At 40.2% G+C, this 20,891-nt stretch overlaps 2 protein-coding genes across 3 annotated transcripts; one reads left to right on the top strand and one right to left on the bottom strand.

Annotated features, from left to right (window-relative positions):
* The first annotated feature begins 669 nt into the window (after positions 1-669).
* Positions 670-7,560, top strand: ubxn6 (UBX domain protein 6). 2 transcript variants are annotated; one of them, XM_008407279.3, is made up of 11 exons: positions 670-858; positions 1,188-1,342; positions 2,330-2,394; positions 2,491-2,613; positions 2,748-2,845; positions 2,984-3,059; positions 3,161-3,245; positions 3,565-3,784; positions 4,002-4,132; positions 4,299-4,447; positions 5,254-7,560. In XM_008407279.3, the coding sequence occupies exons 1-11, from the start codon at positions 776-778 to the stop codon at positions 5,380-5,382; spliced, it is 1,314 nt and encodes a 437-aa protein (XP_008405501.1). In that variant the 5' UTR covers positions 670-775; the 3' UTR covers positions 5,383-7,560. The 2 variants fall into 2 exon arrangements, with proteins under 2 accessions (XP_008405501.1, XP_008405500.1); XM_008407278.3 differs by having other exon boundaries at positions 1,185-1,342.
* An 860-nt stretch (positions 7,561-8,420) lies between these two features.
* Positions 8,421-20,804, bottom strand: chaf1a (chromatin assembly factor 1, subunit A (p150)). Its single transcript, XM_008407276.3, has 16 exons — positions 20,233-20,804; positions 19,138-19,182; positions 17,542-18,194; positions 17,142-17,210; positions 15,712-15,956; positions 15,555-15,636; positions 15,400-15,468; positions 15,091-15,308; positions 13,075-13,243; positions 12,906-12,986; positions 12,433-12,531; positions 11,954-12,203; positions 10,437-10,602; positions 10,028-10,349; positions 9,847-9,931; positions 8,421-9,095 (listed from the first exon to the last, which is right to left on the bottom strand). The coding sequence occupies exons 1-16, from the start codon at positions 20,294-20,296 to the stop codon at positions 9,010-9,012; spliced, it is 2,703 nt and encodes a 900-aa protein (XP_008405498.2). The 5' UTR covers positions 20,297-20,804; the 3' UTR covers positions 8,421-9,009.
* Positions 20,805-20,891: the final 87 nt, after the last annotated feature.

Raw genomic sequence — 20,891 nt, 5'->3', positions numbered from 1 at the left:
TCCTTTAGCTCATACTACAACCACAAAAGTCCACATATTTTATGGCAAATTGTGTAATTGACCACAAGAAAGTAATGTAGTGCATTATTGTGAAGTAGAAGTATATATAGAAGTTCAATTTTGTGCCCCTTTTGTGATGTCTAACAGAATAATTTGATTATTTTCATTTTGGGGTGTCAGAGTGCAGAGAGCGAGTTTAGTTTTACACCATTGCTTTTCAGATTTTTGCATATAAAGAATTTAGAAAAATCCTTTTTCTTCTTCACAATATAAAGTACTGCATGTTGGTCTGTCGCATGTAATTTTCAGTAAAACGTCTTGAAGTTTGTCGTTTTACCAAAACAAATTGTGAAATAGGAGTTTGAAAGCATATTCCAATGAACAGACAGAACAACGTCACTGTTTCAAATACATAACACGATATCTGATAACAAGAATGAGGAAGAGGAACCGGGGAAGAATGGTTTGAAAGTTCCTTCTGAAACAAATATCGAAAAGAAGCTATAAAACTTTTAGTTTGTTTGTTTTATTTGACCTTCAAAAATAGCTTTTATTTTTAATGTACTTCCACTGTACCACCAGTTGATTTCGTGGTTTTCTCTTCAAGAGTTAGGTCAATCCCCACCACAAGGGGGCGACGTATTTATTTCTTGAGACGGAAGCAGTTTTTTTTATGGATTTTGTTTTGGTTCTTCTCCATCTCCTAGCTTAGTGTAGCTTGCTGCTCTGGAGCTGTTATTTTATTTCTGATGTTTTTTTCTTTAATTGACAGAAGATGAAGAAGTTCTTTGACGACATTAAAAAGGACATGAAATTTAAATCTGCAGGACCCGGGAAGAAGTTAACAGAAGATGCAAGGCAAATATAACGATTTATTGCTTTCTGCGGTGCTAACTATTGATAACAAAAATAACTATTCATATGTTGGCTTTCTTGTGCAGTTTTTTTAATTATTATTATTATCTGTGAGTAGGTAAATAATGTAATGCAAAGACGGTGGGAAACGCCCAGCTAACTTTGACCAGCAGATAATCCATCAACAAGCTTAGATCGCTAAATAAAGAAGCCACCTGATAACTAAATACGAAACAGTGCTGTCGTCTGTGTTGTAACTAACTTGGTTACATGTTATAACTCATGGAGGTCTGACCTGAACTGTTGACATTTTGGTCATCGCTTCACAGCAGTAAGCCTGCGGTGGTGCCGAGCAGCTCCAGCACCAAGCAGAGTCGGCATGCGCCCACCGAAGGAGCGCAGAGGGCAGGGGCCGCGGCCCTGGCCCGGGTCGAGCAGAAGCACCGGCCCAAGGTGCACACCTCCCAGGACGCCATCAGGAACCAGGGTGAGAAACGCGCAGTCCTGAACCCAACTCCCGAGTACCGCTTTGGTTAAAACAGTAGAGCTGCAAATAATGATTATTTTAGAAAATAGATTATTATATTCATTATTCTGATGATTAACCAAATACAAAAATTGTCACATTCTTGGGATTTTCTTTTAAATTTTGCCTCTTAAACTTTTTTTTTTATATACAGTAATAGAGATACATTTAAATAAATAATGCAATTCTTTTTTTTAGAACGAAAATAACGTTAATTGCCTAAATTCAGTCCTGCCAGCTGCTCACTGCATCCTCTGCTTATAATTAAAAGATTTGATAGGAATACGTGGTCTTTCGGAAGAAATACATATGTGGTAAAGAAAAAATACATATGTGGTTATTCTTAAATGTCCGGAAATTAACAAGAAAAAAGACTTTGTATCATACTATCCTTCCAGCCTTTAATCTATTCTTCCAGCCATCCAACGGACCATCTGTGTCTCTCCACCTCTTTTCTTTCTTCTGCCAATCTGTTCATTCATCCTACTGTCACACCATGAATTTATTCTGGATTCTTCCCACTATTCTTCTCTCCATTTATATGTTCTTTTACATCTATCCATTTTTATTTCCATCCATCTTTCTAGTTTATTTTTATTTTATTTTGCAGCATCCATATTTAAAAAATAGTTTGTTTTTTATATTTATCCCTTAGCAACTGTCATGAAATTTACTTGAACTGTAGATTTTGACATGAAAATGTGGAGATAATCCACGACGCACAAAACCTGTTGTAAAAACCTGCAGAAGAAGCAAACATAAACATATTATGAGAAGAGCTGCTGTTATTTAGCAGCAGTCTAGCGTCTGAATTATGATGAGAACTTGCGGCACACACATCTCACAGAGTTGACTGAACTGTACACAGCTACTGCACACTAAAGCAAACACTGAAATGCTCAGATTTTGTTTAGTCTTGCAATAATGCCAGTTTTCTTTGCTTCACAGTTAAAAGAGAGCTGGAGGCGGAGGCAGCGGCTCTGGCTGAGAAGGACAATGCAGTGACGGCTGAGGTGCGTCCAGGCTTGTAGCGCGTTCCTCTCGGTTTTAACACTTTATTTAATGAGCAAAACGGTAGCTGCAGTTATTGACAGTCATTTCTGGTCCAGGGATCCAAAGTGAAAGACCCGGCCTGCCTCTCTGTGTCCGGCGTTTACTTCACCTGCCCTCTAACCGGAGCCACGTTAACCAAGAGTCAGAGGGAGGTGCACATTAAAGAGGCCATTCTGATGGTACGTATCCTCGACTCTTTGGAAGCACAAATATGCCGGAAGGTTTTCCAGACATAATAAGGTGATTCAGAACGAGATTAGACGTAATCCTGCTGGTGTTGTTGGCGAAACTTGCTGTGTGTTTTTACCGTCAGCGCTTCGAGGAGGACGATATCGAGGCTTCTGTCATGATGGTCCACACATTTAACAAAGACAGAGAGAAAGTGAAGGCAGCTGTGGACATCATCAGCAAGTAAATCTTTAATATATTATCTTTCATATGTTACCTTATCCATTTTTTTTCTGCTGCTCCCTCACAAATCAGCCTCTCTTTTACCTTATATATGTTTTTAAAAGCTTATTTGAGCTGACTTTTTTTTTTTTTTTACAGGTATGTTGACAATATATGTAAGAATCCATCAGAGGAGAAATACAGAAAGATAAAAGTTAGCAACAAGGTGTTCCAGGTGAGCTCAAAGCCAACGTTCAGAACTAGGAAAATGTGAAAAAAAAATTTTTTTTAAATCATTTTTAAACATTTTAAAAATCACTTCTCAATGTGTTACAGGAAAAGGTTCGTCCTGTGGAGGGCAGTCGGGAGTTTCTGCAGGCTTTGGGCTTTATAAGTGTTATGCTTCCTGTGGAGGGCCAAGGTGAATTTCTCCTGCTGTTTTCATCCCAGTGCCTTATAAAGCCTTCATGGCTTTTAAATTTTTACAGTCTGTCAGGCTTCAACCACAGACATGTATTTTATGTGTTAGACTAACACAAAATGGTCCATTTTAGTGAATTGGAATGAAAAACTGATGCAGTTTTCCCCCCCAAAAAAAAAAAGTTTTCACATTCACCCTTCGTATACACCGATACCCTAAAATAAAACCAAAAGCCTTTGAAAAATTCGACTTGTAGAACCAGCAGCGCTTATTCGGTGTCTACATTTTGTAACCCGTGTTTACGTTTGACGGGGATCAGAGGAGGAAGAGGAGTTCCTGGTGTTGCCGGAGCAGAGCGACGACGCCCTGGAGCTGATGAAGGAGCGGAGGGACCGCCTCCAGAGGGGAGAGCCGGTCAGAGCCCAGCTGGACCGGCAGCCTCAGGCTTTCCGATCGTCTCCCAACGCGCAGCGCTTCGAGCTGCCGCCCGAGTTCTACAACCTATCGGCGGAGGAGCTGAAGAAGGAGCAGCAGCAGAGGTGACGTCACTGCAAAAAAAACTAAAAAAAACCCACAAAACCTTTCCATGTATTTGTTTTTTGTCCTGTTTCTGGTGTGAATACAACAAAACTGACTTACAAGTAACTTTTCAGCAAGTAAAAAGAGCTTGTTTTACGTCAACAATTCCTTAGTATTTGTGTAAAAGGTGCTAAGTTCCACCAGCAGATTATTTTACTCACTGCTCGTTTTTCCCAGAACTGAACTGGTGGAGAAGAACGCCATGCTTCGCACAAAAGCCATGAGGGAGAAGGAGGAGCAGAGGGAGAGGAGGAAATACAACTACACCCTGCTCAGAGTCAGACTGCCTGATGGGAACCTGCTGCAAGGTCAGCAGCAGCCAGGCCTCAGTGAACAGCCTAGTGTTAGTGGCTGCACTGACAGACAATAAGAGTTGCAGCATTTAATTTCCCTTTAGGATCAATAAAGTATTTTTTTTTTTTTTTTTTTTTTGAGCTGAACTGAATTGTGCGGTGTGTGCGACGTCTTTTCCAGCCACGTTTTACGCCTGGGACCGTCTGCCGGCGCTCTTTGAATTCGTCCGGGAGTCTCTGGTGGACGGCTGGCAGCCGTTTGAGCTCATCGCCCCCGGAGGGCAAAAGCTGCAGGAGTCTGAGGAGGTCACTCTGGTCGAATGTAACTTGGTGAGTTGGAGGAAACAAGCGATGCTAAACACATTTAAAGCTGCAAGTGTGCACCTTTTTAAGTAAATATTTTTTCATGTATTTGCTGAAACTACGCTTTTCCATTGGCCATAGAATTGTGCTAATTGGAATTACGAAAATAAATAAATTGATTAATGGAAATGTGTCAGTCTGATTTTCCCTGAGCTCATTTTAACAAAGAGAAACAAAAGCTAAATGCGCTCTGTGCTACTTGACTGGATTTATATCAGTCTGGTTTATTTGACAAGCGAGTTAAAAATTAGTTAAGTTTGAACTTCAAACCAGCTTTATCAGACGGGACCTTTGTAGTTCTAGTAGTAATACCTCACCAGCACCACGTAGTGCAAAGTTGTGCTTAGAAAAGGTATGACTTTTCTAAATTTGAACATTGTAAGAAACTGCAAGTTTCGTTTGGGTAAATTCGAAGGCTATTGTTTGTGCTGGATTTTATTTAGGGGTATAAAAGTACTGAGAACTAAAAAAAACAAACTATTAGCAGTTTTTAGTTCGGGGGCGGGGGGAGGAGGAGGAAATTAAAACCATGTATCCCATTCCATTCACAGCACAATTATGCTGTATGCTGTGTTAGCCGTCAACATAAAATCCCAATAAAATCAATTTAAGTCTGTGGTTGTAACGTCACAAATATGAGGAAGTTTAAGGAGTATGAATTCATTTTTGTAAGTTTTGTTTCTGATTCATCGTCTTGTTTGCTCTTGTTATTAAATAAGAAAAAAAAGACAAGTAGGAGAGATATCTTATAAACTTCATTGTTTTTCTTCCAGGTTCCCGCTGCCCTGCTCACGTTTGCCTGGGATGCAGCCGTGCAGGCGGACATTGCCGCTGCAGGCGGGAAGAGCTCCGCCGCCCTCCTCAAACCGGAGCTGCTGGAGAGAATTGAGACCCTGAGCTGAGCGGAGAGAGGGCGCCCTTTGACCCCCTACTACCTCCTCCCTCTTCCTCTCTCGCTGCTGAGGTGAAGTTGCCCCTTGGAGTAGTTCTGTATTTATTTTTACAAATTCTACTTAAAGTTAAAGATAGTAGCGTGGGGGCAACTTCACCCTAAGGGATTTGTTTTAAACTTACCCCCCTCTTTCTCTTTCTCTCTCCATGTGGAGACGCAGTCGCCCTCCAACTTGTCTCAGCAGCCATTTGTATTAAAGGAGAGACACTAACATGTAACGGACATGTCTGTCTTTATGTCTCCCCCGTCCCCTCGGTGTCTCAGTTCATTGTAGAAGTTGCATCGTTCGGTTCGGTTCGGTGGTTTAATGGAAGTCTTGAACAGACCGCTTTCTTTCGTCAGTGTTCAACGTGAACTCCGTGTCGGCTGTGTGAACTCGTCACGTGACTCCGTAACTGTAAACGCGCACGTGAGCTCCTGCTGCCTGTTTGTCGTGTGCTCGGCCGTGGTGTGCCGCTCTTTCCCGTGTTGTACAGCAGATTCTGCAGCCTCAGTGGGAGCACGAGACCGTTGATGAATCAGAAGTCAAAGATTGTTTTCATATTGACCGGACGAACGTGGAGAGTTTAATAGCAGTACTTAACATCACGGTGCTAGCTTGTGCATCTTGATAAACTAGAGAAACCTTCAAAAGGTTTGATTAAGTTCAGTTAATTAAAGCTTGCAGCTATAAAAACCGCAAATTCAGTTTCTATCGACATTGAAGCTATCACAATGTATTTTGATGGAAATGTCTGACTACTGAACAGTAGATCCATGGATCAGGGTTGGTCGGATCATCTTGGTTTTCTGCTAAGGAAGACTGGGTTGCTTTAAAGCTGCAATAAGCAACTTTTCTGAAAATATCAGACTTCATAAAACCTCAAATCGTCACTAACTGTGGAAACTTTCCGCCCTTTGCTGAAGCATCTCTGATTTTGGGCATCGCCATTCTGTCCTCCACACTCCAAAATCTCAATTCCCAAATAATTTGCAAAATGTAATTTTTGCTATTTATTTGGGTCAGTTGCTTTGGTCTGTGTCATATCCATATCTTGAATCTCCTCAAACAAATTATTTCTGTATGTTAAAAAAAAAAAAAATTAGATTTTTCTCAGAAACTGAATTTTTGGGTTTTCATGAGCTGCGAGACATAATTATCAAACTTACAAATAAATGCCTGAAATAATCAGCTGTCTAGTGTTGGACCTGCAGAGTTAGAGTCTGACTTCCTGAATTTTAAAATGACTTAAGAATAATCTTAATTGATTGAGACACACCTGTATTTTAGTTGCTTAAAGCACTTTGAAGGAACATTTGACAGCTGTAGAAAATCAAAAGATGGATTAATGTTGTAATAATAATCTCTTTGTTATGGCCACTAAGGGGATAAACTGCAATAATCCACAAGCTGTTATGGATTATCAGTAAAGCTTATGTTGTCTCCATCATTAATTTAACTTTTTTTTTTTTCTGAAATGTGTTTTGTTGAACATTGCGATTCCACCTTGAAGTCTTGTGTTTGTTGAGGGTTTACATTAGATGTATGGGAACAATCACCAAGTAGAGCTGCAACACTATGCTTATTTTTCACTGCCTCACCTCACTCCGGTGTCACTTTTTATTTTCCGTTAAGTTTGAGTTCAATAATGAAAAAAACCCAAACATCTTCACTCTGAGATGAGATTCTTCTCTACAAAATATTTAAATAACACGTTCTCCATGAAAATCACATCTCCTCGTTTCAATCTTCCACCTCATAACTTGCAGGTTGGATTGTGTTGCTAATTGGTTGGTGTAGATAACTTTGTACCTCTCATCATTCAGACTGATAAACCATTGTGAATAATTTTTACATCTTTATGTTATATCTGCTGCAGCTGCCAGTCAGAAGAGGAAGATTTTCTGTCCAAATCCTGATATTTGTGGAAGAAACTCGCTGCTTGTTTCTCCGCTCTTCCAGTTTTAGCTCGACAACCTGCCACCAACACTCGGGTTTCAATATTTGATCAGCATTGTAACCTTTAATAAATTGTTTAGCAGCTGTGATTTAAATGTCATGCTTTGAGTTGTGCTGTTGCTTTTCAACCTGCCTGTTCTAAAGAGACTCCAATCTGCGTATTTTTCTTAAATAAAAATCATAAGTCCGTGTGTGTCGTTTCTTTAGAGTAGCCTTGAAGTGAGTGGCTTGTTTTTATATTATTGCATGAATGGGGGTTGGGGAAATAAGGCAAGCATTATTAAGTAATTAAACCAGGTAATTATCTAATCCCACTGGTATTTTCTTATTTTTTTTTACATATTTGCTAAAACTCACCGTGTCGTTACAGCATAGAGACAGAAATACACTGCTCCTGGTCAGAAACAATTAAGCCAGGCGGAATGACTTGGCAATGCTAAATGTGCTAACGGCAGAGAAACAACTCTCCATTACAGGGGAAAAAAAAACGTTTATCCTCCGTCATTGATGGACATGCTAACTAGCATTAGCATTCCTGGCAGGTTCTATTGTGAGGAAATGAGCTGTAGACCTGTGGTCTCAAACTCCAGTCCTACAACTTATGGATATGTCTGTGTTAGCACATCTGGCTCCAACATTGGCGCATTAGCATTAGCTTGACAAAACAAGAGCCTGTTAATCCTATTAATTCAAGTGTGTTGGCCAACAAACACATCCAAAAGTGTGTAGGCCTTCAATAATGCAATTTGAGATCATTGAGTGCGTAGTGTAGAAAGGGGCAAAAGGAAGGTTGTGAGCAGCCGAGCATGATTGACGGCGCCAAGACACTTCTCTCTGAGGGAGCTGTAATTTTGCAAATTGCATTATGACCTTACTTTTTGCCCCACACAGATTACCTGTCTTAGCATCAGGACATGTTAACAGTTTTAACAAATATATGAAATAAAGCATTGTTTATGAAAGCTACATGCTGTGATTTAAAATTTTACACAGAACTTATTTAGTGAATTCAACAACAAAAGAAAATTGGTACATAATAGGAAAAGATGTATATAAAAGGTGCAGTAATTTTATTTATGTTTAATGAATTTATCCTGTTCAAGTATTCTTGAGAAAATACAGAAAATACATATATTTATAAAACACCAACACTGTAACTAACTGTACACATACAGACCTCTCTACCCTTCCAATGAAGGCAGCATGAATGAAACCAGTAAGATCACAATGTACAGATGAACTCGGAGCCTCGTTTTCCAGCACTAACTTCTGATAAACTATGTACAATTGGACCAAAAAGAAAAAAACAAACAAAACAAGTTTGTGGTTTCAAAAACCGTGATTATTTGTGTTCTTAACGCTTCGTATAATGTTTATTTCTGCCCTTGTTCCATCTCGGCCCAAGCATTAGTAATAAGACTCTGATAAGTTGCTTTGATTCTTTTCACAATCCTCAACTTTTACTCTAAACATCTGCGACACCTTGTTGGGAAACGGCTGAGGCGAACTTCAAAAGCACCCAGCCTGGATTCTGCTGGCTTTGACGAGTCACACGGCTCGATCACTCGAGTCTCCTTTGGATGCAGAATAACGAGTCATGAAGGGAGAGCTAAAGAGGAAGAGCGGCCTGTGATTGGCTCAGGCTGAGGAGAGCGCGGCGGCTTCAGACGCGTCGACTTCCATTGAACAGTCTTCTTCGCCGGAGGGCTTCTCTTTCTTGGGAGCTGCAAAGTCAGATCATGTTTGGTGTAACTGGAAAGCATATCTGGTTTAAAACTGAAGCGCTCACAAGTGTTCCTACTAGGTCAGGGTGACAAAATCTTTTTTTTTTTTTCAAACCAGATCTAGTTTTAATTGATTTCTTTTTTCCCTATTTTTTTTTTCTTAAAGAGAAATTACAAATATTTTTCAAAAAGTGGCTATTTTTTGTCATCCCTTCCATTCGCTGCGAGACAGACTGAGACTTTTTGTTTAATTGCAAAGAATGTGGTCATAATAATAGAATAGAGATGCAATATTACCAGAAAATGTCTCAAAATGGTGAAAATTGACTTAATGAGAAAAAAAGCTTCAGAATCTGTGGTTGTTTGCTCAAACGTTGAAAAAGTCTGGCTACTGACAACAGTTTTAAAATCAGCATCAAATTATACAGTTTTATCTGTAAACTTAAACCAAAAATAACTTCACAACATTCCTGATTTAAAATTATTATTTTTGTGTTGGGAGTTCTCATTAAAGGAATACTTTATTATTTTTATTTCGACTGTTCTCGTAATTAAAAAAAAACAAAAATCATAGCTTGACTAATATTGTGTCATAGAGTTGACCTGAATTCAAAATGTATATAAATAGAAGCTATAAAATACGCATGTCAAACAAGATGGCCGCCTTGGGACACCCAAGGAGTCCATTGGTGGAAAAATCCTGATTTTCAAAACAACCAAAACATATTCCTGCTCCTCTCAGGTAACTCACCGCTCTGTGTGGAGATAATGACACAATCTTCGTCATAGTCATCCTCAGTGTCGGCCTGGAAACCGTCCGTCTCCGCCGCTTCGGCCTGAGAGAGAACAATGAAGCCACATTAACAGATTGTTTTCCCATCAGGGGGAAGTAAGAACGTGCGGTGGGAACTTTTCGCTTTTCGGAGGCGTGCCTGCTCAGGATCGTTGCATCTCTTCATGAACTTGGTGATGGACATGCTGCCGGCGCTCTTCCTCTTGCTGGAGGCCGACTGGGCGGTGGAGGCAGCTTGGGGCGTGGTCGGGGAGTTTCCCTGGGAGCCCGTGGCCGCCGGGGGCTCTTCGCGGGACTCGTCTCGGGCTCCGGAGGTGAGGTAGGTCCACTTGCAGGGCACTGGGAGAGCGTCCTGGCCGAAGCGGGCCAGGACCTCGGCGTGCACGTACCAGCAGAAGCGCTTGAAGGAGGAGCGCTTCTCGTAGACGGCGTTGCTCTTGATGAGGCGCCTCAGATGTAACCTGAGAGAGAAGAAAGACGGAAACGTCAACAGAACGACTACTGGTAAAGTGCCGATGTTTAAAATTCAGTTCAACGCTGCTCTTCACCTGGACGGGACGTTTTCTAGAGGGCCCTGAGGACTGGGCAGCTTAGATGGTGACGACGAGGAGGAAGAGGAAGAGCTCTGCTGACGACAAAACTCCTGGAACTCGGAGATGATGACTTTGACGCTGTTGGGGTTTCCGTGCAGCAGGGGGAGCAGCTGACCTAGAACTGAGAGAGGATTCACCTGAATGTTAGGATGCTTATGAGAAGGCAGTTAAAGTTTCACAAAAACACTTAAAGAACAGTTCACCAAATAATCCCCTGACTTATAACAGTCACCAAGCGGTCAATGCAACAATGTAAAATGTTTGTGAAATATGCTTAATAGATAAAAAAAAAAAAATTTGGTGGCTAATAATTATTATTACGAGGAGCCGTGTTTGCATAAGACGGGTTTACATCTCAGCTTATTGGAGGCATATCTGTCCTAAGTAACTATTTGATAGAAGAGTAAATTAGTGTAAAAATATTACCGTATTTTCCGCACTATAAGGCGCACCGGATTATAAGGCGCACCTTCAATGAATGGCCCATTTTAAAACTTTTTTCATATATAAGGCGCATAGAATAGACACTTGCCAATTTGTTCTGTACTCTATTATTACATATCCACATTTGTAAAGAAGTGATCCCCCAGTACTTTATATAGTAGTCTGCTCCAGTCATTGTTTCACTGACGGTGTTGGTGTTGGCATATTGTGCCCAACTGCATTCTGGGTAACACAGACCAACCGACACGCTGCCGCTGCAGTCTCTGTCTCTCTTCCCCCGCCCCTCCGCCCCCCTGGCTTTAAATGTATTATCAATCTTTATTAACAAACCAGCGTTCTGACACCTATCCCAGCATGCACCGCGCGCTTCTTCTTCTACAGGGGAAAATGAAGTCGGCGGCTGCTTACCGTAGTTGCTAGACCTATTGTGGCTCAGTATTGGTCCATATATAAGGTGCACCGGATTATAAGACGTACTGCCGGCTTTTGAGGAAATTGAAGGTTTTCAGGTGCGCCTTATAGTGCGAAAAATACGGTAATATAGATTTAAATTTCTCAGTGGTATTTTTAAGACTTTTGGCCAATTCAGCTGAGCCATCAGCACGAGAAACATTAGATAAATAACTAACGATTGATCAATACAACAAAACTAATTGCAACAATAAATAATTATTTGGGGCATCAAACGCTAAATGCATGATTTCTGCCTCAAGACTGGAAGTTGTCTGGTGGAATCAAATTGAATATTTTTTGCAAAAAAAATAAAATCTTTAAGCCATTATTGGTTTTATTAAGGGAGAAATGCTGCAGCTTCCTTGTTGGCTTTTATTGATGATTTCACTCCAATTACAACGTCCAGTTATGCAGCTAAAGGTCTATAAACTCAGGCCATTTGAACAAAGTCATTATTTTCTTCACAATAATTGTCTTGAAAAGGTTTGAGCTGAACGAGGAAAGAAATCAAACACGTTTGAACGTCACGTTTGTGGCCGATGTCACTTCGAAAGGAAAATGCGTTTTAAACTTACGCTGCTCCTCTCTCTGCCCCTTCTGCAGCAGCTCTGCAGGCGTGGGGCTGTTGTCCACAGTGGGCAAAGGGTCGATCAGACACACGGCGTAAGGCTGGAAGGCCTCCTGACCTCCTCCGTCTTCGTCCCACACGCAGCCTCTGACCACGGCCTCCAGCACCTTCATCTTCTTCTTGCTGGACATCAGCTCGTCCCACTCTCTGGCTTTCAGTGTCTGACGCAGTTTTTGCTTCTCCAGGTCGCCGCCGTCCTGCGAAGATGTACGTTTTTAGTTATTTTTTTTACCAGTGACTTAAAGACACACTTAGAAAATGTCAGGTTTCTACAACGTTTTTCATTTCCTATTTAATGCGTTACTCGTCTTTGAATTAAAACATAAACGGGAACGTATTTGACAAAAAGACTAGTTGACTCCATTAAACTAAATCACTGACAAACTCCCCACTTCCACTTAAAATAAACAAAAGATTTAATCATACCTCCTCCTCCAGAGCACCTTCATCATCTGAGAGGTAGCCATGAGGAACGAAAAAGCCGTCGTCATCGTCGTCATCCTCCCCGCCTTCCTCTTCCTCCTCCTGTCAATCAGTTAAGCAGTTGTGAAGTTACTTGAAAAAAAACAAACATTTTCCCCGCGTGAAACTCTCTAAAATATATCTGTATGCTGCGATCGGTAGTTACTCAGAATACAAGTGTTAATTGAAACACTAATGATGTATGAAACACACAATTTACATCTGAGAGAAAACTTTGAATGATGTGCGGTGGAAAAAGATTAAAACACGCTAAAGCCTTAACCACAGATACATCTGAACAGAAACAACTGGAAATCATTTATTTAGGCATTTTACATAAGCTCCATTCACAGGATGGTCATGTAATAAATAAATAAATTGTGATTGAACTTTTAAAACAAAATGTGGAACAACAAAAGCCACTCCTGTCCACTTACCCCTTCACTATGAGACAAAGACTCTCCAGGTTCCTCTTCCTCCCATTCTTCGTCACTGTCCACCTCGTAGTCCAATAAATCCTGCGGTGGAAGAAAACAGCCGTCATCTACGCAGCCACGACTGCTTGTTGAATTCAAATAACTAATTGTTTCTGGAAACCAGTTTCACCTTGTCCTGCCTGAGGGGGCAGCGGGCAGAGATGTGTGAGCTCTTCTTCCTCCAGGTGCCCCAGTACGCTGGACGGTAGTTCTCGTGGAACTGCAGCAGCTTCATCGGTCCGTAGCGTCTGCGGTCCGGTGTGTCGTCCGGTTTGGACGGGTCCAACACTATGCAGTCCCTGAAGGAGCAGAGCGAGGAGAAAACGCTGGTTAACCAAAACCCAGAAGAGAAAATCGATTCCCAAACATCTTTCACTCTGAACAGTCAAACGTGTTTTTTTGTTTTTTTTTCCTAATCCTAGTTTAAATCTAACTTTTCTTTAAATAAAGTTGGATCATTAAATTGCCAAAGTGTTGTCAGGTTGGAGACGTTGTTCTGAAGCCAAATAAACTACAATCCGCGTTTCTTCTTCAGGTTGTGCAGATTCTATTAAAACGTTTCACCAAGAGAATCTAATAAAAACTTCTGACTTAAAATCTGTCCATCTTAAAAACAGCCTTCCCATCAGCAGAAAACCACAATTCCCTCAACTTCACACTCAATAAAGCATTAAAATCTGGATTTGAAAAATAAAAATAATCATCTTCTGAAAAGAGGAATACGAGATTAAAAGTACTAAATTATAATGTACAATTATATTTTCTCCTTGCGTGTACGCATCACCAGCTGAGCACCGGGGAAAATCAGCAGAACTTATCGTTTCTCTTAGAGAAATATTTATCGAAAAGACCGCAGGGATACGAGGCTAATGTTAACACACCTGATTCTAATTATTGAATTACTTCAACTCCAGCAGAAACTTATTAATTAACCTTCAAACTGAATCAGGTGTGCTGCAGCAGAAGACATCTGACACATGCAGGGAAAACAAAATGTTGAGCGAAATGTGTTTGGTCAGCAGATCAGGACAGCAATTAAAAAATATAAAATTGAATCATTTTTTTCAAGCATCTCCTGTAAACCAGCAGTGGACAATGATAATTTTATCAGCTGTGCTAATGGTCTGTAATAACTCAATATCAGCATTTTGGAAGTCAAATACTTTTGCAAATGTATCATTTTTAATTTCATAAACTTATTTTTTTTATTTTTAGGAACAACAGTAGATTTTCTCCAAATCAAACTTGGAAGATTAGACGTTCCAGATCAAATAAGTCTTTTTAGAAACGCTTTATAATATGTACATAGTTCACAGACGTAAACGGGGCTTGGACGACTCGTAAAGTTTAGATTCGAATCACAGCAGGAGAAGCGTGATAAGCAGCTAAAGATAAAACACACGCGTGCACACGCACACAGAGACAGAAACGATCATCTTTCTTTTATGGCCCTGCATGCCCTCAGTGATGTCAGATGCCGTTTTCTCATGAAAACTTTAAACTCTTCATAAATGAATTCACTTTGTCGGCTCCGCTCATGTAGAGGTTTTACGCGGTTCACTGTGTCACTTCTGCTCATTTTAATCACGTTTCATGAGTAGAGAATGTTGATTCCTAAATAAATTAGATGTGAACTCAAATCCTGATAGAAACATTCCATTATTATAATTTAAATGAAGGGCTAAGGATCACACTCATAACTTAAATTTGCTTGTTTGTATTTCTTATGGAGTCTCAAATATTTTTTTACTTGATCAACAATAAGTGCTTCATTTAATATTTTGCAATAGTTGAGGTTTTGTCTATACAGTCTAGTGTTCAAACAAATAATCTAGTGATTCACTTCTTTTTACTTCATCAGTTCTGTGCAGTATGAGCTTTGGTTACGTGAGCTTATTTGAAAAAGCAGCAGATTATTTAGTCAGCAGAGCAAGAGACGGAGCAACGATGACACTAAAAAATAAAGACGAAAAGTGTCTCAACGGAGGGAACTTTAACAAGAAAAGGTCCTATAACCACAAAGTCCTGGTATCTACTCCGTCAGAGCGTCTGATTCTTAAGCTACAAATCAAACCCTCGGGATGTAAATCGGTGAATCCGCCCTCATTGTTTTCTGGACCAGGTCACCGAGCGTCTCTGTTCTCACCCGAGCGTGTCCGCCTGTCTGAGTTCAGTGCGTCCCGACCATCTGGGTTTTTGTCCGATCCAGTCTTTCAGTGCGTTCAGTTTTTCGGCAGGCTTTAGCAAACACTGGTCCAGCTCCTCCAGAACCGAGTCGTCACACTGAACGCGACACAGAGGCGCCAGAGACATGTTCTCTTTAATTTCAAACGGAGCGAACTTCCCACACGCAGCTGCCAGAGTCTGAGGAGACGAGAGGGACAGAAAGCATCTTCAGAGTCCAAGAGGATGATGATGATGAGTCTCTAAACCTTAATAAAGGTGACCTACTGACCTTTGGGGCCTGCTGGATTTTGGGTTTCTGTAGAAACCGAGTAATTTCTGCTTTCTCAGCTTTTAGGCGCTGGAACCAGAAAGAAAACAGTCAAAACATTAAATATTAACCAACTTCATCACATTCACAAAATATTAGCTTCTACAAAGACCTACATCTTTCTCTTCTTTCAAGCGTTTCTCCTCTTCCTTCATTCGCTTTTCCTCTTCCTTCTTCCGTTTCTCCTCCAGCTTTGCCCTGAGGAAGATAAATAACATGAAATTGGTGAAAAACAACAACAAAACAACAACCCTAACGTGTCTTTATACTTACTCTAGCTTAGACTTCCGCAGCTCCTCTTTTGCCTTTAGCTTCTCCGCCTTTTCCTTCTCTTCCTTCTCCTTTTTTTCTCGTTTTTCCCGCTCCTCCTTTTCCTTCTTCTCCCGTTTTTCCCTTTCTTTCTCCTCTTTGAGCTTGCGAGCCTCTTCTTTCTTCTTTTCCTTTGCAGCTTTGGCTTCTTCCTTCTGCCGTTCCTTCTCCTGCCGCAGCCGTAACCGCTCTTCTTGCTCCTGTAAACTCTGCAATCAGACATAATCAGTTAACCTAAGGATTAATTCAGGGGGTGAAAAAGACACTGAAACTAAGAGTTGAGTCTTAACTGGAGGAACATTTGTAGAAAATCTTAAAGCAGAGTTTCTAAAATTGCTTCCTCTTTAAAATCACCAACTTTTCCAGATTTCTCAACTTATTTTTACCATCTACAAACATACATTTCCAATAAATAATTTTTTTTTTTAAACAATGATGAAGCATCATCCTGAAAAACCTCCAATTATAAACAAAGGACACATCTGCTGCTGCTGTTTTTCCTCCAGTCTATTATATGTTGTTTAATTTTATTCCTATGACATCACAGATTAAGCTTATTGTTAATATTTTGGTCTGAAAAAGCATTTTGATTTACCTAAAACAAGCCAATTTTTTATAATTTTATTTAAAATAATAGTTGTTTTGAAATACTTATGTTTAAATACATTTAAAAAATATATACATCAGCTGTTTTTATACATTAGCCATGTTTTCCTAAAAATCTTTAAGGTTTTCATTTCAAAACCGAAATTTTATAACCGGTGTTGTAACCCGATCATAGATCAAACTCCAAGACCTTCTGGTTGCAGAACATGACCAAAAAAAATAAAATAATAATTGTATTCTACAGCAAGCAAAATAACTTTCAACAAGTCAATAAGCAAAAATGTCATTCTGACCACCAACAAAAAATATATTGCATCTATTGTCACTTTTGATAGATAAATCAAAATGTCTTAGCAAATACTGTAAAATATACAGAATTGCATACAATCTCCAATGCATTAGTGTGTGCAGTAGGGTGCACGGATTAAATATTTGCTAGGATGTGACATTTTATTTTATGCATTTAAATTTTTGGCAATATGATTGCAATTAAATGTTTTACTGAAGTTGTTCAACATCAGCTTTAAGTCAGCATGGCCACCGTATTCTTACTCACCAGCCTATTTGACTAAATTAATTTTATAAATGCGGGCGTTTACTTTGTAGGGAGTGGAAAATAGGCGATAAAGTCTAGAAAAGCTAAAGTTTTTCCATATTTATCCAGACCTGGAAAACATCAAAGACAAAAAATTAACGTACTTCTTTCAGACTTTCAGGCTACATGTGAAACCTGTTTACTTGAAATGCCAAACCGCCTTGCAGCAGGAGCTGAACTTTACGAAGTCTACCTTTAATGAGCGCCTCTTGATCTTCTTCTCCTCTGCTGGTATCTTAGGGGTGGTGGGGGTCTTTGGGTCCTTCAACGGGAGAAAAAGAACATTGTATGGGATGTTTTACTGACAAAAATCAAAGCTGAATAAATTCTGGCAAGAACAATAAAAGCGAATAAGAAGAAAATTTAGGCACTGTGCTCTTTTGTAAAAAGGGTTTTTGGTCATTATTTTTAGACTTATTTTTCAAAATGTAGAAAGCAAATGAACATTTAAATACATTTTGGTGATGCAAAAATCATTTCTTAAAAAATATGGAAAATGGGAAACTACATGTCCATTGAGTAAGATTTTTTTTTTTTTAGCAACAATTACGCAGTAGAAAACTTGGATGATCTGCTCCCATGCTGGTTCGTACTTTAGGTGTAGTGGTTGGCGTCGAGTCCCCGGTCTTGCCGTTTTCTGGTGAGCTCTCAGACATGGAGCTGGCCGATGACGGCGACTGTGTCGACTTATTTCCCAACTCATTCTGCTCCTCTGGCTCGCTGTCTGAATCCTGAGTAGTAGTATCCAGCTGGGAGACAAATGTGGTGAGATCTTCCTCTTCTTCCTCCTCCTCTTCCTCCTCTTCTTCCTCTTCTTCCGCCTCTTCGTCAGTAATTAAGACGAAGTCTGCAGTCTGTGTTTCAGGAGTGTCAGTAACGTTCTTGTGTTTCCCAGCAGCCTCTGTTCTGTCTTTGCGCTGCTGCTTGGTTTTCGCTGCAGGACGAGAAGCGGCCGGCGCAGGGGAGCCGCGGCGCTTTACGGGGGACGATTTGACGTCGTCAGTCAGATCGATGACCGCTTTACTGTCCAAGGACGCAGAGGAACCGGGGCACCTGCGCCTCAGGAAGCCATCGAGTGGGCCGCGGCCGTTGACCAGAGGCGGGCCGCTGCGTTCGGAGAGAGGAGACGACTCGTTCTCGTTCTGCGTGTCCGGGTCTGCGGGTCCGGGGCAGGAATGGGTGCAGGGACGCTTCGGTGGCTGGTTTTCTTTAGGTTCGGCATTCAGGCGCTTGAACGGGAGACGAGCTGGAAACAAGAGAAAAGAAAAGAAGAAGCAAAAAAAGAAGACGGTTACAAATAAATTATATTGTCAATAATTCACTGTTATTAATCTACAGTTAGGTCACTAAATGAATATGCTCAGCTTTGCATCAATTACAGCAACCTTTTTTTTGTAGAAATGCAGAGTGCCTGTTTTCACTAATAATTTTTTCCAGTAATGTAAATAAATAAATAATGAACATGCGTCTTATTTTTTACAGGACAAAGTTAGTTTAATTTTTAGTTAAAGTTTTTAGTAAATTTTAATGTTTCTGATCAAACTGATTTATTATTATTAAACCAAGATAACCTGAGCAAATACATAAATTGATCAATTAATTATTTATTTTAAGTAAAAAATAAAAATCAAGTGTTTGTGATGACTGGAAATTGGATTTAGATCTGGACTTTAACTAGGCCAAACCCAAAACCTTTCTTTTGAGTTTTTAACACTTCAAGCTGATTGGTGTCGGTGACTTTTGGTGCCTAAATTTATTTAAACCCAGGAAAGATGTGTTGTTTTGTTAAAATCATTTTGGTCAAAATGACTTCATTTTTCCTAAAGGCCTAACCAAGTTGGATTCCTGATTTTGGATTCAACATGCGTGTCTTTTTTCTTTTTTACAGGACAGTTAGATATATTAATTCAGAAACTAAACTATTATTTACCCAATTGATCTTGGTATAATATTACAATATTTTGATGATGTGAAAACATTGCATCTTGGCATAAAAAAGGCAACAGAAGCCATGGGTGGGGGAATGAAATACTTTTACACAGAACTGTTTTTGTAAGATTATTCTTGGTTGTTATTACTGCAATGGAATACCTATCTTTGACAACTTTTTTTGAAAAGCTTTTCAATTTTGGCCTTCGTGTTCGAGGATGCATGATAAATAAATGCAAACAACCCCATGTCACTTTTACCTTGAATAAGTTTCTTGTTGGCATTACTTGATTTGCAATCCATGCCTGAAAGAAAACAGCAGATTAAAAATCAATTGATGACATGATAAACTAAGACTACACAAGTTGTGAGTGAACTGATAAACATGTCACATTCAATCAAATGCCACCAAACAATAGTTTCCGACAACTTAATCATTTGTCCATTTACAGTAGACGTGCATCCATGATCAAAACGCTTTCTAGAAATGTAAGCGTGTTGAACGTAAAGGCCTGTGACGCTGCATTCATATACCTAACCCTGTGCTCCGAGTACAAAATGAGGCTGGATCTAGTGGCCGTGTTTAGCTCGCTCTCCCGCCAACCTGTGTCTCAGTCGGGGCTACAGAGGCCCAACCGGATCGAGACTGCAGAGTGAGCAGCACCTCGGGGTTGCCAGGTAATGTCTGACTGTCCTTCAGACAACTGGAAGCTTTGGAAAACCCACTCTGAACATCTGCAGCGCGCTGTGGTGTAACAGTCCGTAAAACGGACATATGAGAAAGCAAAAACAAGAAGTGAGCTTTGACAGCCCACTTCAGAGAGCAGCTTTGATCTTACGCACTAGCTTTGAGCCTGCCAACCATGCTACACGACTAGCTTTGCATGCTACTTTAATGACACTAATCAGACACTGTGCTACGCAACAACAGACTTAGCCATCATTGCTAGCTATTAATGTAAAACATCTTCAATAGAAACTGTTGACAAGACAAAGGCACAGCGTGGCGGCACTTAAATGTCTCCTACATGACAAATAAGGTTCAAAAAAATCATATTAGTATCATGTTAACAACCATGTTGAGGGCAACTGCTTTCAAGACAGCAGCAACAGATTTATGACCCAAACAAGAGGTTTTTCATGAAATGATACAAGTACAGTAAATAAATTTAAGCCTACCCGATACTGGTAACGCTGACAAAGTTACCACAGTGCAGCAGAAGCTGCAAACATTACACCTGTAGTTCCTTTATTTAATTGATAAATTACAATTTTGAAAAAGTGACTCGCTCGTGGCACAACAGATAACATTTTTGCATGCTTCAAGTGTTTAAGCTTTCAAGACAAGGTATTACCTCTTCTGTGGGGAGTCGATACTGCCAAATGTCCGTCCACAGATGAACTTTCCGCCGCCAACATCCCAAATACTGACCCGGGGCCTCTTTCGTTCACAATGTTTTGCAGTTAAACAACTTTGACACACCGACAAGAGCAGCGTTAACGCCAAAAAGGCCCCCCACTGGTTATTAAATATCAAGTTCTTATTTACACGTCATACGATCTTAATTTATTTCACATAAGCATAACTAAAAGTCTTTCCGCATCTCCTGCGTTCTCCCTCTGCTCACCCCGCCGCTTGCCTCGCGCTCCCGAGTCGGAATTGGCGGGAGTCAGGTCCGGCCATCAATAAGCTTCGCTGATTGGTCGAAATCAATTCTTGGCTCTTCCAGGGTACGTTGGATTTGTGCACCTGCTTTTCCCACTTACTCCAGCATTCTCTCGAAAACTTTAAAATCTTGACATGTAGATAAGGAAACGCTCAAAGTTTTTTGGGATTTCAAGATGTCTTTTTAAGATAATAAGGACTGATATCTTAAAGTCAACAGAGGTGAATCAGAAAATGTAAATTATGTGTACGCTATCCGCATAGTACTGAACGCTCCTTGCCAGCAACCAAAACATGTCACATGCTTTTTTTTTTTTTTTTTACAGGAAGCGCGTTCCGGCTGATGTT

Source organism: Poecilia reticulata, chromosome 4, assembly GCF_904066995.2.
Source record: "Poecilia reticulata chromosome 4, P_reticulata-male-v2, whole genome shotgun sequence".
Lineage (NCBI taxonomy): Eukaryota > Metazoa > Chordata > Actinopteri > Cyprinodontiformes > Poeciliidae > Poecilia > Poecilia reticulata.
The sequence above is the reverse complement of the archived record's forward strand: the minus strand, read 5'-3'. Positions and strand labels throughout refer to the sequence as shown.